This window comes from Cebus imitator, unplaced genomic scaffold (genome assembly GCF_001604975.1).
Source record: "Cebus imitator isolate Cc_AM_T3 unplaced genomic scaffold, Cebus_imitator-1.0 Scaffold3, whole genome shotgun sequence".
Lineage (NCBI taxonomy): Eukaryota > Metazoa > Chordata > Mammalia > Primates > Cebidae > Cebus > Cebus imitator.
Genome location: NW_016107318.1, coordinates 4,319,047 through 4,336,005, shown reverse-complemented (window position 1 = coordinate 4,336,005; position 16,959 = coordinate 4,319,047). Strand labels below are relative to the sequence as shown.

The 16,959-nt window shown below is 37.3% G+C and overlaps 1 protein-coding gene across 7 annotated transcripts in view; it reads left to right on the top strand.

Moving 5' to 3' along the window:
• Positions 1 to 16,959, top strand: part of NEXN (nexilin F-actin binding protein) — a 50,421-nt gene that overhangs the window by 20,294 nt on the left and 13,168 nt on the right. For 2 of the 7 annotated variants that reach the window (XM_017531183.2, XM_017531188.2), the window contains exons 3-9: positions 1,159 to 1,350; positions 1,553 to 1,631; positions 1,717 to 1,865; positions 8,272 to 8,313; positions 9,484 to 9,681; positions 9,787 to 9,963; positions 13,283 to 13,471. In XM_017531183.2, the coding sequence (XP_017386672.1) occupies positions 1,159 to 1,350; positions 1,553 to 1,631; positions 1,717 to 1,865; positions 8,272 to 8,313; positions 9,484 to 9,681; positions 9,787 to 9,963; positions 13,283 to 13,471 (1,026 nt within the window). The remainder of the gene's footprint in view (positions 1 to 1,158; positions 1,351 to 1,552; positions 1,632 to 1,716; positions 1,866 to 8,271; positions 8,314 to 9,483; positions 9,682 to 9,786; positions 9,964 to 13,282; positions 13,472 to 16,959) is intronic. The other 5 variants (XM_017531206.2, XM_017531211.2, XM_017531196.2 and 2 more) reach the window with 4 other exon arrangements.

Genomic DNA, 16,959 nt, shown 5'->3' with positions numbered 1-16,959 from the left:
TAGAGACGGGGTTTCACCATGTTGACCAGGATGGTCTCGATCTGTTGACCTCGTGATCCACCCGCCTCGGCCTCCCAAAGTGCTGGGATTACAGGCTTGAGCCACCGCGCCCGGCCTTTTTTTTTTTTTTAACTTTTAACTTTTTTCGGGCTCTTGACTGTAGATACTGAGAGTTGTAGTAAGAAGACCTCGGTTGCTGACACCTCAAAATTTTAAAGTTAACCCTTAAATGGCCAATGACACATAATAGTTTACAAAATATAGGCTGGGTGTGCCACAGATTAATTAAGCAATTGCCATTATCACTAGGAAAAAGAGTTTGGTGTTCTGAGGCACACATTTTATTTACCGAAATTTCATTTAGAGATCAGCTTAATTTTCAAAGTGATGAAATAATTTGCTTTCCTGGTTTTACAGTGGAGGAAAATGATTTCTTCAGTCTTCTACCAGATTCCCACTGTTTGGGAAGCTCTGTTGCCATACGGAACTTCTCTTAGAGCCCACCCTATATAGAATGATACAGCCTTCTTACACATTTTTCATGTGGTTTGAGGAAGTTATAGATGGGAAGCAATAGTAACAACATAAATCACTGCTTGTGCACACAGAGCGTGGTGTACCTCAGCCAGAAAGAAGGATTAAAGGACTGGCCTTCAGTTTTGCTTATATTAGATACAGGAACCAGGAAGGGTGTAAAATGTGAATTAGGGTCTAAACTTTAAAGCCTAAACTTTTGGTTTGTTTTCAACTTCACCAAATTTACTGAAATTAGTTTTGGTATCTCTTTAGCAAGCGATATCAAATCTGAATCTTTAATAATGGAGTTAGAAAATAAAATACAGTTATTTTTAGTTAGAATTCAGAATTTGATTTTTATATTTTACTGACTTTCAGCTTCAGTGGAATGCTACCCACAAAATGGACTTTATTACTATATAACAGTGAAACTTCTACTCTCATATTTTCTGTAATATGATTTTTCATAGTTAGGTTTTAGAAAGTATCTAATCAGATTGTGATGGTCAAGTAAAGGGTTCAAACATATTTCTGTTTTCTGTTTCAATAAATATTTTTATATTGCTTATTCTTATCTATCTTTATCTAATTTTTTCCTATTGTTTTTGTTAACTTTCTTTTCTTTATTTTCTTCTAATGAAGATTCTGCTTTCTTCATCTAAACCTGTCCCAAAAACCTATGTACCAAAACTTGGCAAGGGTGATGTAAAGGATAAGTTTGAAGCCATGCAGAGAGCCAGGGAAGAAAGAAATCAAAGGAGATCTAGAGACGAAAAGCAAAGAAGAAAAGAACAATATATTAGAGAGAGAGAATGGAACAGGAGAAAGCAGGAGGTTATTTTATTTTACTTTATTCTTGTGAAAATATTCATTTTCATTTTTTAATTTAAATTTTATTTATTCACGTTAACCACATTTCATATTAACTATAACTAAAATACTTTTCTGTATTTGTAACCTAATTTAAACTGTGCATATAATATGATTTAGTCTAATTTTTGTACATGTGCTCACATCAATTTATTTAACCATCTAGATTAAAGAAATGCTTGCTTCTGATGATGAGGAGGACGTATCTTCTAAAGTAGAAAAGGCTTATGTTCCAAAACTAACAGGTAAGAAGCTTGAGGGGTAAATTGTCAATTAAATTGCAAAATGCAAACACAGCAAAGTATCAAACTTTTTTTCATATGTTCTTAGGAACCGTTAAGGGTAGATTTGCTGAAATGGAGAAACAAAGACAAGAGGAACAAAGGAAGAGAACAGAGGAGGAACGAAAACGCAGAATTGAGCAGGATATGCTAGAAAAGAGGAAAATACAGCGTGAATTAGCGAAAAGGGCTGAGCAGGTATCACTAAAGATTAAGTTGGTATTTGTTTCTGAAACTAACTGTGCAAAGTGAAACTAATCAGTATGTTGCCTCATTAAAATATTTTAATATAACATAAACCTATTAAAAAGCAGCTAATCATCCAAGCATGGTGGCTCACACCTGTAATCTCAACACTTTGGGAGGCCAGCATAGTTGGATTGCTTCTACGTCAGCCCAGGCAACATGGCAAAATCCCTTCTCTACAAAAAATACAAAAATTAGCTGGGCATGGTGGTGAGTGCCTGTAGTCCCAGCTATTCAGAAGGCTGAGGTAGGAGGTTCGCTTGATCTTGAAAGGTGGAAGTTGCAATGAGCCAAGATCATGCCACTGCACTCCAGCCTGGGTGACAGAGCAAGACCCTGTCTCAAAGAAAAAAAAAAAGGCAGCTAACCTGAAAAGATCTTAAGGAAAAATATTTAACGTCAGATGCCTAGAAGGTTATGGGCAGAATATGCCTATTTTAAGGTAGAATAGTGAGATGATTTGTGTCATATACAATCTACTGTTCTATCCACATTCCTCACCCTATCTACATTCCTTATTTTTCTTTACAAGTTAAAGGACTGTACAAAGATGTAAGGCAATTTCACATATAAACCATCCATGAGTACCTAACAAAATGCTGGTCTTCTAATAACAGTACCTTTAAATGCTGGTATATTAGCCTGTTTTCACGCTGCTGATAAAGACATACCTGAGACTGGGAAAGAAAAGAGGTTTAACTGGACTTACAGTTCCACATGGCTGGGGAGGCCTCAAAATCATGGCAGTAGGTGAAAGCTACTTCTTACATGGCGGGGTTAAGAGAAAATGAGAAAGAGGCAAAAGTGGAAACCCTGATAAAACCATCAGATCTCATGAGACTTATTCAGTACCACAAGAACGGTATCAGGGAAACTGCCTCCATCCCCATGATTCAAATTATCTTCCACCGGGTCCCTTCCACAACACATGGGAATTATGGGAGTACAATTCAAGACAAGATTTGGGTGGGGGATACAGAGCCAAACCATATCAGCTGGTCTTTGAAAGCCATACATTAAGTGCCTTCAGTCTTTTTGCAATGCTCCCTTCGGGATTCCATTACCTTTCTGAAAAGAAAAGTGACAATGAAAGCAAAGCATATGCTATACTTGCATACTAAAGAAATGTATTTACCCTGCATTTGCAAAGGTGGGTACAGGTATGGGGTAAATACAGCTGTTTCAAATGGGAGAAATTGCCTAAAGCAAAGGCGTTACAGGGCCCACGAAAGTCTGAAATTAAGCAGGGCAATTTTTTTTTTTTTTTTTTTTTGATGGAGTTTCGCTCTTGTTACCCAGGCTGGAGTACAGTGGTGTGATCTTGGCTCACTGCAACCTCTGTCTCCCAGGTTCAAGCGATTCTCATGCCTCAGCCTTCTGAATAGCAGGGATTACAAGCATGTGCCACCATATCTGGCTAATTTTTGCATTTTTACTAGAGACGGGTTTCACCATGGTGGCCAGGCTGGTCTTGAACTCCTGACCTCAGATGATCCACCCACCTTGGCCTCCCAAAGTGGTTACAAGTGTGAGCCACTGCACCTGGCCTAGTAATTTCATCTTGTAAATATGTAAAGTTTAATTTTCAAATCTAACTAAGTACATTTTCCACTCCACTCTAATATAATTTAATGTATCTTTGAATATAAGGAGTAAAGTATGGCATATATAGTCAAAAAGAGTTTTAATATTTGTTTGCATAATTTGTATAAATCCATATTTGTTTGTATAATTTATTTGTATAAATCCATATGCAATAATGCCATAAAAAGGATTCCTGAGTCGAGGGTAGCTGAATGTCTCAGTGACCTACAGGATTTGGAGATTCTAGGCTCTTATAATGAATTAAAAACAAGAGCTGGACATGGTGACTCATGCCTGTAATCCCAGCAGTTTGGGAGGCTGAGGCAGGAGGACTGCTTGAGCCCAGGAGTTTGAGGATGCAGTGAGCTATGATCACTTCACTACACTTCCCCTGGAAACAGAGAGACATTGTCTCTTAAAAAAAAACACGCAGTGGAGGGGTGGTTAGGGATTAATAGTAGATATAGTAGGTATATTGGATGTTAGAATCAATTTGGGGAAGAATCTTGACTTGATATTATCTGGTTATCTTTGAGGATACTCTGATGAGTAGAGTTAAAGTCCATCAGCTTAGAAAAAAGAAGTTACTGGTAAGGGAAGAGAAGGAAGTGTTGAAAAGAAAAGGGAGAGAAGCAAATTGATTTGGGAAGAAGCAAAAGGAGTTTTGCTTTTTTATAAAGCAAAAGAAATAGGAAGCAGCTCTTCAATGGTAGCTTCTAAAAGTCAGCACTATAACTGAACTTCTGAATATCTGATCTCTCTAAATATACTGACACCATGGCCACTTAGATTTATCCTTCTCCTTGTTTGTTGAAAAAAATAAAAGTATTCTCCAATATTTTCTTCTTTTGGTAATGGTTAAGTGAGCAAAGAAGATGGCAAAAAAAAAAAAATCTTCAAGCATATTTTATTATTTTACAGTAAGCTAATAAGGATCTGGGTAGCAGGCTGGGCAACATAGTGAGAACTCAGCTCTTAAATACAAACAAATAAACAAACAAATAACTTAGCCAGGAGACTGTGGTGGGTGCATATAGTCCCAGCTACTTGGGAGGCTAAAGTGGGAGAATTGCTTGAACCCAGGAGGCTAAAGTGGGAGGATTGCTTGAACCCAGGAGGTTCATAATCAGGTCACTCCAACAAAAGGAAAAAAAAAAGACCTGGGTCTGGGAAGGTTGTAGCAGCAACAATAAAAGAAAGTTGGGTTAATAAATTTAGTATTTCTCTGGCCAGGCATAGTGGCTCACAACTGTAATCCAAGCACTTTGGAGGCCAACACAGGCGGATCACCTAGGTCGGGAGTTCAAGACCAGCTTGACCAACATGGTGAAAACCCCCTCTTAAAAAAAAAAAAAAAATTAGTATTTCTCTTTTCTGTATTTTCAGTGTCTGGCTTCTCACCATATCTCCTGGATCCTTTTATTTTTATTTATTTATTTATATTTTGAGATGGAGTCTTGCTCTGTAACCCAGGCTGTAGTGCAGTGGCGCGATCTCGGCTCGCTACAACCTCTGCCTCTGGGTCCTGGTTCAAGCAATTCTCCTACCTCAGCCTCTCAAGTAGCCGGGATTACAAGCACGAGCCACCATGCCCAGCTAAGTTTTGTATTTTTTAGTAGAAACAGGGTTTCACCATGTTGGCCAGTCTTGTCTTGAACTCCTGACCTCGTGATCCACCCGCCTCAACCTCCCGAAGTGCTGGGATTACAGGTGTAAGCCATTGTGCCCTGCTTATTTTTATTTTTTTAAGACAGAGTCTTGCTCTGTTGCCCAGGCTGGAGTGCAGTGGTGCAATCACAGCTCAAGTGATCCTCCTATCTCAGCCTCTTAAGTAGCTGGGACTACAGATGTGTGCCACCATGGTTGGCTAATTTTTAAAAAAAATTTTGGCCAGGTGTGGTGGCTCACACCTGTAATACCAGCACTTTGGGAGGCCGAGGCAGGTGGATTGCTTAATTAAGCTGAGGAGCTCCAAACAAACTTGGGCAATATAGCAAAACTCCATCATTACAAAAACTTAAAAAAATTAGCCAACCGTGGTGGTGCCTGTCTGTAGTCTCACCTACTTGGGAGGCTGAGGTGGGAGGATGATTGCTTGTGCTCAGGAGGCAAAGGTTGCAGTGAGCCAAGATTGCACCACTGCACTCAAGCCTGGGTGACAGAGCAAGACCCTGCTGTCTCTACAAAAAAATTTACCAAAAAAAAATTTTTTTTTTTTTTTTAGAGATGAGATCTCACTCTGTTGCCCAGGCTGGTCTCAAACTGCTGGATTCAAGAGATTCTCCCACCTTGGCCTCCCAAATTTGGGGCAATACAGACATGAACACCATGTCTAGCCTCCTGTATCTTTTTACTGAGAGATTAACAGTATTTTTAAAAAAGAGAAGTATTTTGTAACTTTTTATTATAGATCCATTAAAGATTTTAAGTACAATATATAATTCAGCAAAACTTTCATCATTTATCTAGCATGTCAGTGTTAATAAGTAATTCTATAACAAAGCAAATTATTTTAAACAAAATATAGTACACAAAATTATTCTTAATAAAACTATTAATATAAACTATTAAAGTATAAAATAGATTTATTTTTAACAAACTTTGCTCAGAATAATTTATTTTTCAATAAATTGGGTGTCTTTTTTTTTTTTTTTTTTTTTTTTTTTTTTTGGGTTTTTTTTTTTTTTTTTTTTTTTTTTTTTTTTTTTTGAGGCAGGGTCTTGCTCTGTCTCCCAGGCTAGAGTACAGTGGCAGGCTGATGGCTCACTGCAGCCTCCACCTCCTAGGCTCAAGTGATTCTCCTACCTCAGCCTCCCTAGTAGCTGGGACTACAGGCATGTGCCATGACACCCAAAAATTTTTTTTGTAGAGACAGGGTTTTGCCATGTTGCCCAGGTTGGTCTTGAACTCCTGGGCTCAATCAGCCTGCCTCAGCTTCCCAAAATGCTGGGTTTACAGACATGATCCACCATGCCTGGCCAGTTATCTTAGTAAAATGTATTATTTCTTTCTTGAGAGAAAATACAGAAAGATGTGATGATAAGCGAACAGGGACTTAGCCTCGTTCCTAGTATGAACTAGGGTACGACAAAATTCCCTTACACTGCATGAGGAGTTAATGAACTCTTTAATCAGACTCTTTCATTGGTTTTAAAAGTCAAATTAAAGCAATAAACCATGTGAATTCTTACTTTCTAATGGCTCCCATTGCTTATGTTTTCTTTTTCTGAAATCTTAAACATTGTATTATTTAAATCACCTATCTTCTCTCAATTCTCAGTTTGCTAAGAACATTACATTACTTTTCCTCTATAGCTAACCTAATGGTAGTTCTTATGAGTAATGGGTAAATTGAGCTCTCACCTTTTTTTTTTTTTTGAGATGGATTCTTGCTCTGCCTGCCTCCTGGGTTCAAGTGATTCTCCTGCCTCAGCCTTCCAAGTAGCTGGGACTACAGGCGTGTGCCACCACGTCCAGCTAGTTTTTGTATTTTTAGTAGAGACGGGGTTTCACCATTTGGCCAGTATGATCTCCATCTGTTGACCTTGTGATCTGCCTGCCTCAGCCTCCCAAAGTGCTGGGATTACAGGTGTGAGCCACCTTGCCCAGCCAAGCTCTCACTTTTTAAATGAGGAGCTTTCCTACTTGGATCTAGTCAACATATAGAGAAAATTATTTTCCCTTCTAAACTATTCTATCCCAGCTGGGCGTGGGCAGATCACTTGAGGCCAGGAGTTCGAGACCAGCCAGGCCAACATGGTGAAACCCTGTCTCTACTTAAAATACAAAAATTAGCTGGGCATGATGGTGTCCATCTGTAGTCCCAGCCACTCAGGAGGCGGAGGCAGGAGAATTGTTTGAACCTGGTACTCAGAGGTTGCAGTGAGCCGAGACTGTGTTACCGCACTCCAGTCTGGGCAACAGTGTGAGACTCTGTCTCAAATAAATAAATAAATAAATAAATAAACCAGCCTACATCTTTCACTGCACTGTTATTGTATCAGTTTTTTCCCCTATATTTATGTTGTAAAATATAATCATGACAAGTATTAGATTGCAATGGATAGGTTTTCCTTTTGCTGGGGTAGTGACAAAGAATGGAGAAGTGTTTCTGTGTGTCTTGGTTTAAATTGCTAATTAAATTAATAATTGTTGCTCGTAAGCTCAACAGCCTGGTCATAAGAGTTTGGTCTGTTATTCAGTTTCTGTGTTACAAAGGTAGGCTTTACCTTAATTTTTTATTTTATTTTTTTCTTTTTGAAATAGGGTTTCACTGTCACCCACACTGGAGTGCAATGGCGTGAACATAGTTCACTGCAGCCTTAACCTCCTGGGCTCAAGTGATCCTCCTGCCTCAGCCTCCAGAGTAGCTGGGACCACAGGTGTGTGCCACCACACCCACCTAATTTTTGTACTTTTTGTAGAGAAGGGATTTTGCTGTGTTGCCCAAGCTGGTTTTGAACTCCTGGGCTCAAGTGATCTGCCTACCTCGGCTTCCCAAGGTGTTGGGATTACAGGCTTTAGCCACTTCTTCGCCCAGCCTGATTGTTTTCTTAATATGTTTCCTGGATATTGATATTGATATTGATATCAATATGCAACCACAAATATAAAGGATATATTTGGCTTATTTGAAACAACATAAACATATTTCAAAAATTATAAATTTGAAAATTTACTATAAGTCATAACTAAATTACTTTTCAGTTGTATGTTTAAAAGCAAAAAGTAGAAATCTGATTTAATGTAATGATATGAAATTCTCATTCAATAGATTGAGGACATAAACAATACGGGAACTGAATCAACATCAGAGGTAAACGGACATTTCCTTTAATGAAACATTCACCTAAAATTATCTGATTCACAAATTATCTTTTAGTATAAGAAAAAATTAAAAGGGCTTTTATTATTTTTATTATAAATATAGCAATAACAAAAAAGTATGTTCTGCAAAGCAAGATCATACTTTTGCACTTTCAAACACCATAGCTTAGTGTTTTTAAAGAAAAGTATGTTTTGTTTTCATAGTTAGGTTAGAAAGACAAGTCTTACTAGTCTAAGTTTGAGATACTCTGCCAAGACAACATATTTTTTGAACTGTTACTAACAGCTGTGATTGTTGAAAGCTAACATTTATAAAAAGGCAATTTTATTTTCATCATTTGTCTTCTTTCCTCAGAGGTCCTGAGAGTTTATGTTTTGGTTTTCCTTTAATAGCATAAAGTGCAGTGTCTGTTTCCATGAAGAAATGTTCAACAACCACAAAAATTTTAGTCATTCCTTTTATCTAACAGAGTAAGTTAAAAATCTTTCAATTTGATGGTGTGCCTAAAACTACAGCCCATAAATTGGGCGCAATTTTATCTCAGGGCCACGTGTTTCATTTCATAACTCTTCTTAGTTTTTAGAAAAGTCAGAGGCAACAATAGATTTTATAATTAAAATAAATTAAGTAATAAATATAAAATATTTTAATATAATCAAATGCCAGAGAGTTTTATCTATTATATAAATCACTTGGAAATACTGTGTTTTTTCACACTAAATATTAGTTTTATTAAGTATTTAAAAGCTTACATAGAGAAAAAAATCATATGAAGAAACCTTTTTGGGGTTTAAACTCAATTGATCCACCATCAAATTGATTTAGAGTACATTCACATGCACATTTTGTGAATTAGTGCACAAATAGCTTAATTCAGGCAACACCACTGCAGTTTCGTTTTCTGAACAGCTGTATTAACTCCATCTTTTAGGAAATAGAATACTTCTTGAACCTCGTCAGCAATGGATTTCAGTAAGATTAACTCATAATGCACAAATAATTTAGATGAGATATTTAACAATAATCTGAAAAAATTGTTTGTTCTTCATAATAACATTGATGACAATGCAATGGAATTCACCTATTATGGAGCTAAAGTCCCATGAAACCCAATTTTGATTAAGAAGAAATATACTAATTATCTATTTTATAAAATAGGAAGGAGATGATTCACTACTTATAACTGTGGTACCTGTCAAATCATATAAAACACCTGGAAAAATGAAAAAGAATTTTGAGGATCTAGAAAAAGAACATGAAGCGAAAGAAGGGATCAAGTATGAGGAAGATAAAAGAATAAGATATGAAGAACAACAACGATCTCTCAAGGAAGCAAAGTGTCTTTCATTGGTCATGGTAATTTTTTTTTTTTTTTTTTAAGAAACAAATCAAGGCAGTTGAGTTAAGTTAGCAGCATTTTCCTTTATGACTAAAAGGTGGATTTTCATAATGTTTTCTTAGGATGATGAAATAGAAAGTGAAGCAAAAAAAGAATCACTTTCTCCTGGAAAGTTGAAACTAACTTTTGAAGAATTGGAGCGACAAAGACAAGAAAACCGGAAGAAGCAAGCTGAAGAGGAAGCAAGAAAACGTTTAGAAGAAGAGAAGCGTGCTTTTGAAGAAGCAAGGCGGCAAATGGTAAATCTATATATTTAAACCTTACAATTAATATTAATGAAGGTAGCTGGCTTTAGATAAGTTTCATTACTCTAAATTCAAAGAGATTTTTATATATAGAAGGGCTGATTTTCATTTTTTTTTTTTTTAAAGATGGGGTTTCACCATGTTGGTCAGGCTGGTCTCAAACTTCTGACCTCAGGTGATCCACTCGCCTAGTCCTCCCAAAGTGCTGGGATTGCAGGCGTGAGCCACTGCACCAGGCAGAGGGGCTGATTTTCAAATTGTATACATATTCCATATGTAAAATACCTCCAGGCCAGGCACGGTGGCTCACGCTTACAATCCCTGCTCTTTGGGAGGCCAAGGCAGGCAGATCACCTGAGGTTGGGAGTTTGAAATCAGCCTGGCCAACATGGTAAGATCACATCTCTACTAAAAATACAAAAATTAGCCAGCTGTGGTGGTGCATGCCTGTAATCCCAGCTACATGGGAGGCTGAGACATGCGAATCACTTAAACCCAGGTGATGGAGGTTGCAGTGAGCCGAGATCATACTATTGCATTCTAGCCTGGGTGACAGAGTGAGACTGTGTCCAAAAAAAAAAAAAAAAAAATCTGTACTGTTTTCCAGTTACAACTCTGGGGCATTTTACCCAATATGCTTTAAATTTTTATTTTATAAATTTTTATTAATATATAAATATGCAAAATAATTACTCAATGAACCTGGTTTCCTTCATTTGTCAGTTAAATCTGTGATGTACTTCATAACATGGTTGCAGTACATTTTCAAATCTGATTATAAGTGTAAACCTGGCCTCAGCAGTCCAGTTTTTTAATTGTTTGAACATATCAAAATAACAGTTTACCAATGAGAACACATGGACACAGGGAGGGGAGCACTACACACTGGGGTCTGTTGGGGGGAAATGGGGGAGGGTCGGGGGGGTGGGGAGTTAGGGAGAGATAGCATGGGGAGAAATGCCAGATATAGGTGATGGGGAGGAAGGCGGGGGGGGGGGGAGGTGGGGAGAGATAGCATGGGGAGAAATGCCAGATATAGGTGAAGGGGAGGAAGGCAGCAAATCACACTGCCATGTGTGTACCTATGCAACAATCTTGCATGTTTTTCACATGTACCTCAAAACCTAAAATGCAATAAAAAATTAAAAAATTAAAAAAACAGTAGCAAGTAATAGTGAAATTAATAAAGCAAGCATTCAACACAAGAAATGAGAAANAGGGGAGGAAGGCAGCAAATCACACTGCCATGTGTGTACCTATGCAACAATCTTGCATGTTCTTCACATGTACCCCAAAACCTAAAATGCAATTAAAAAAAAAAAGAAAGAAAAACTCTACCTATAACCTGGAAGCCCCTGTCACAAATTATCCTGCTTTTCCAGCTTGAACCAATATACATCTCACGTGTATTGACTGATTGATGTCTAGCTAAAAAATATAAAAGCAAGCTGTACCCCAACCACCTTGGGCACATGTCACCAGGATCTCCTGAGGCTGTGTCACAGGCTTGTCCTTAACCTTGGCAAAATACACTTCCTAAATTGAAAAAAATAAAAATAAAAATAAATAACAGTTTACTATGGAATATGGTTTACCTTATAAAGTGTATGTGTGTGTGTCTGTATTTGTATGCATGCCTTTGTGTGTGTATGTGTGTGTGTGTATGTGTGGTGTGGTGGTTAAGAGCATGGATTGTGCAGCCAGATTGTCTAGATTCAGATATCAGCCATTGTGTAACCATGGACAAGTATTTTAATCTTTCGCTGTGTTAAGTAATTAAATCTCTCTCTCTTAGTTTCTTCATTTGTAAAATGGTAAAAATGAAAGTGCCTACTTTTTTTTTTTTAACTTCCATAATGACTTGGATTATTTTTAATGCCTATTTCTTAAATGGTTAAACGAGTTAATATCTAGGAAGCACTTAAAATGGTGTTTGTCATATATACTAAGTTCTTGGAAATTTTAAATTATTTTTATGGTATTAATAAATTTATCAATAAAAAGTAAAATTAAAATAAGAAAACAGTGATTCCAAACCTCATTTTAAGATTTAAAAATGGGCCAGCCATGGTGGCTCATGCCTATAATCTCAGTACTTTGGAAGGCTGAGGCAGGCAGATCGTTTGAGCCCAAGAGTTCCAGACCGGCCTGAGCAACATGTGGAAACTATGTCTCTACAAAAACAAATACAAAAATTAGCCAGGTACACGTCTGTAGTCTAAGCTCCCCAGGGTCTGAGGTGAGAGGATTGCTATGGTGAGGATTGCTATGAATGAGCCACTGGACTCTACCCTTGGTGACAGAGTGAGACCCTGTCTCAAAAAAAAAAAAAAATCTAAAAATGGAATATTTATAATTTTAAAGTTACAGAGCTTTCTTGATCAGCTTTCTTGAATGATGTTCTAAGAATTATATATCAAAAAATTTAATTTTCTAAACATTTGAAAATGTTATCACTCTTGGGTATAGCGGCATAATATCTACACATTTTAGATTATTTCTGGTGGACAATTTAATAAAGAAATAGTATTATTAAATTAATACATTTCAGTTAATATTATAATTAACTTAATAATAAATTAAAACTTTAATGATAAAATCATAAAACTTGAATTTTATATAAAATAGTTCTTAGATAATCTTTCATCTTAGTATAAGGCACCATAGTTCACAGTAAAAAAAAAAAACTACATAAATTACAAAATGAGAACTTTATTTTACTACCAAAGTGATTCTGTGTAAATATACTTGAACCCCAATTTAAGTATACACATTTACATTTTATATTTGTTCTGGGAAAGTTAACAGTCAATAGTAACCCCTCATTGCAGCCTCAACCTAATGGGCTCAAGTGATCCTCCCACCTCAGCTATCCGAGTAACTGGGACTACGGGCACATCACCACGCCCGGCTATAATGTGTTTTTTTGTTTTATGTGAGATGAGGTCTTGCTATGTTGCCCAGACTGGTCTTGAACTCTTAGGCTTATGTGATCCTTCTGCCTCCTAAAGTTCTAGAATTACAGGTGTGAGCCACCACACCAGGCTAAAAATGTTTAAACATTCAATTTTATCTATAGAAATTTGACTTACTTGAAAGTTTTAACTTGAGCACATCTTTATATGGAATTTCTTCATATTTGAATATTTTATCATATAAGACATCTTTAAAAAGGAAGGGGATTTTCGTCAAGTATATTAAGGGCATTGAAACAGTCCTGTGTGAAGTGGCTAATTCTGTGCCTTTTGATTGATAATTCATTCCATTTTCTGATGAATCTCAATTCTTAGTAATGAATTGTTTATTTGATTAGGTAAATGAAGAAGAGGAAAACCAAGACACAGGAAAAATTTTTAAAGAGTACCGCCCTGGTAAACTCAAACTTAGTTTTGAAGAAATAGAAAGGCAAAGGAGAGAAGATGAAAAAAGGAAAGCAGAAGAAGAAGCCAGAAGGAGAATACAGGAAGAAAAGAAGGCATTTGCTGAAGCAAGGAGAAACATGGTAAGACAGAAGCTAACTGGAGAATGCTATTAGAACTCAGCTTTGAGAGTATGTTAACAGAAATCATTAGGCTTTAGAGAATACCATATTATTTCTGGAATCTGTGCCAAGAGCAGAAATGTTTTAAAGTCTCCCATGGAATAACACCAGCTGGTTGAAGGTATTTGCTTCAATTTAATGTTTAGAAAATTCGGATTAAATTACCATGCTTGGCACAAAAGATTGAACACAATCTCCCTTCTCTGGGAAGCCATGTTTTCCGGAACTAAGTATCCAAGGAAGAAGTAGGGAGTTTCCTCCCCCCACTTTTCCTTTTTTCCTCTCCATTCTTTCCCCACCTCCTTCCCACCCTCCCTTTTTCCCTCCTTCATTCTTTTATTTCCTTCCTTTCCTTCTTTCTTTTCAATTTTCATCCCACCCACTATATATTAAATGACCAGAGTCATTTAATCAGAATTATTTCTCTCTCCAAAATGCTCACTCATCACTATTGGAAATTGGGACCTAACTTAACTGTCACAAGGTTATGACTGTACTTGCTTTACCAGTTTTATGTTTGTAAAATGCACAGTTATCTGACCAATGATTCTCAAGCAGTTTGAGACTTGAGCACTCCATCTCCTTCTTGAAACATTGTAATTGGCTTCGGTGATATCATAACCTAGTTTTCTTCCTCTGCATGGGTGAGCTTCAGACACATATATCCAAGTGTTTATTTGGTTTTATCGCCTATCGCCTACACAGATACTCAGATCAGAAACCTGGAAGCCTGAAACACTTCCATCTTCTTATTCATGCCTGTCCTACAACCAGTCACTAAGTCTCATTTATTCTACCTTCTAAATCACTCTAAAATCTATCCGTTTTTTTCCCCATTTTCCACTGCCACTACTATAATCCAAGTTATTGTTAGGGCCAACTCCTAATTAATTTGCTTTCTTACCTGTAACCCATTCTTTCCTATAAGGCCAGGAGTAATCTTTAAAAAGAAAGAAATAAATTTTGATTGTGTTTTATTACTGTTTTGCTTAATATTTTCCCACTTGCCTTAAGCAAAAATCCAAAAACTTCTAAAACAAATTTCTTTATAGTCTTGCTCTTATATGTTGCTCCCGTTTCATTTCTTGATTCTTCCTTAATCTGCTTTTTGTTCCAAATATGCTGAATTTGTTTGCATTTCTTCAAAGTGAGAATCTCTCAGCCTTCACACTGAAACATATCCCTCACTCTTTTCACCATGCTCTGCCAACTCCAGTTCACAACTTTCCACCTTCTTCCATGAATTCTTACAGCATTTAGTACTCTTCTCTCATAGCACTAATCCTGTATTGTTATAGTTATGGCTGTCTTTTCCACTCCATGAGGCCAAGACTGTTCATCAAACATGTGGTACAATGCCAAGCATAACAGACATCCAGTAAATGTTGATGGAACAAGTGATATTGAAATCTTGGGTGCCGTAGGTAATCCCTGATTCATATATGGTTTCTACATAGAAATCCTACAGACATTGTGAATGCACTTAATTTTTGGAAAATAAGCAGGTTTAGAAGCGGTAGAAGAGAAGTAACTGTGAAGATTAAAAGATCTAGTCCTGGGGGCAGATTTGTAGGCCCAAACTGCCTTTTTACCATGATTCACTAGTGGAAAAAATGCAGGGGAGAAAAATGCATTCAACCAAAACCGAGTTTCCTATAGACATTTCTCTATCAAGAGAAGAGAGAAAAACTTCTTCTTTCATTTATATTGTTTTCTTATCCACGAATAAGTATTGTCATTTATCCAGGAATAAGTATTATAATTTCATACTACAGCTTAGTTCATGCATATATAAAATTTAAAAATTTCAGGCAATCTTTGAATTGTAAACCACTTAAACGTTGTTTCTGAGTTGAAATAGTTCTGTGGTAAACCCTGGATTGCCTTAATAAAACTTGGAGCAAATGAATAGTACCCCTTGCCTCTCTCATTCCCCTATGTCTATTTCAACCACGGGGTCACAGTTCAGGGCAGAGGTTTATGCTATACCGTGCCTGGCCTATAATTTTTTTTTTTGAGATGGAGTCTCACTCTGTCGCCGAGGCTGGAGTGTAGTGGTGTGATCTCGGCTCACTGCAACCTCTGCCTCTTGGGTTCAAGCAGTTCTCCTGCCTCAGCCTCTTGAGTAGCTGGAATTACAGGTGCCAGCCACCACAGCTGGCTAAGTTTTGTATTTTTAGTAGAGATAGGGCTTCACCATATTGGTCAGGCTGGTCTCGAACTCCTGACCTCGTGATCTGCCCATCTCAGCCTCCCAAAGTGGTGAGATTACAGGTGTGAGCCACCTTGCTTCACCTATAATCTTATTAGAAAGATTTTGAAGTTTGAATCCCAGCTTTGCCACATAGTATTTGTGTTGACTTTAGACAATTACTTTTCAGTGCCTCAGTTTCCTTGTCTGTAAAATGAGGATATTAGTAATTACTACTTCATAGGGTTATAGGATTAAATAAACACATGTAAAGTGCTTATAACTGTACTCGGCAGCTCTAAGTATTAAATATTATTATTTTCTTTCTTTTTTTTTTTTTTTTGAGACTGAGTCTTGCTCTTGTCACCCAGACTGGAGTGCAATGGCATGATCTTGGCTCACTGCAATCTCCGCCTCCTGGGTTCAAGTAATTCTGCTGCCTCAACCTACCGAGTAGCTGGGATTACAGCCGCCTGCCACCATGCCTGGCTAATTTATGTGTTTTTAATAGAGACAGGATTTCACTATGTTGGCCAGGCTGGTCTCAAACTCCTGACCTCGTGATCTACCCACCTTGGACTCCCAAAGTGCTGGGATTATAGGCGTAAAGTGCTGGGATTACAGGTGTGAGCCACCATACCTGGCCTTATTATTTCTTTGAAATTAGCCTGACAGCAAATAAACAATAAACTCATAGCACTGAGAGTGATTTTTGCCTGATTATGAAGAGATTGTGATGGGTTATGTAATTCAATCAGACAAAATCATAATTAACTGAAATTAACTCTCCAGAATGGAGAGTTATTTTAATCCAATTAAAAAATGTTCTCAAATTTGGAAATCTTAATGTCTAATTCAAAGTACTCATTATGAATAAAGTATTTCTTTGTCTCCATTGTAATGGAGAATAGATGGTTACCATTTCCTTCATAACCACAAAATATTTCAGTCTTACATTTTCTAATTCTTCCCCTTTTTTTTGAACACTGTGTTGAGACTTCCTCGTTTATTGTTAAATCCTCTTGTTCTTTCTTCAATGTGAAACCTCTCTATTTAAGAAATCCCAGTTTCGGGCCAGGCACGGTGGCTCAAGCCTGTAATCCCAGCACTTTGGGAGGCCGAGGCGGGTGGATCACGAGGTCAACAGATCGAGACCATCCTGGTCAACATGGTGAAACCCCGTCTCTACTAAAAATACAAAAAATGAGCTGGGCATGGTGGTGCTTGCCTGTAATCCCAGCTACTCAGGAGGCTGAGG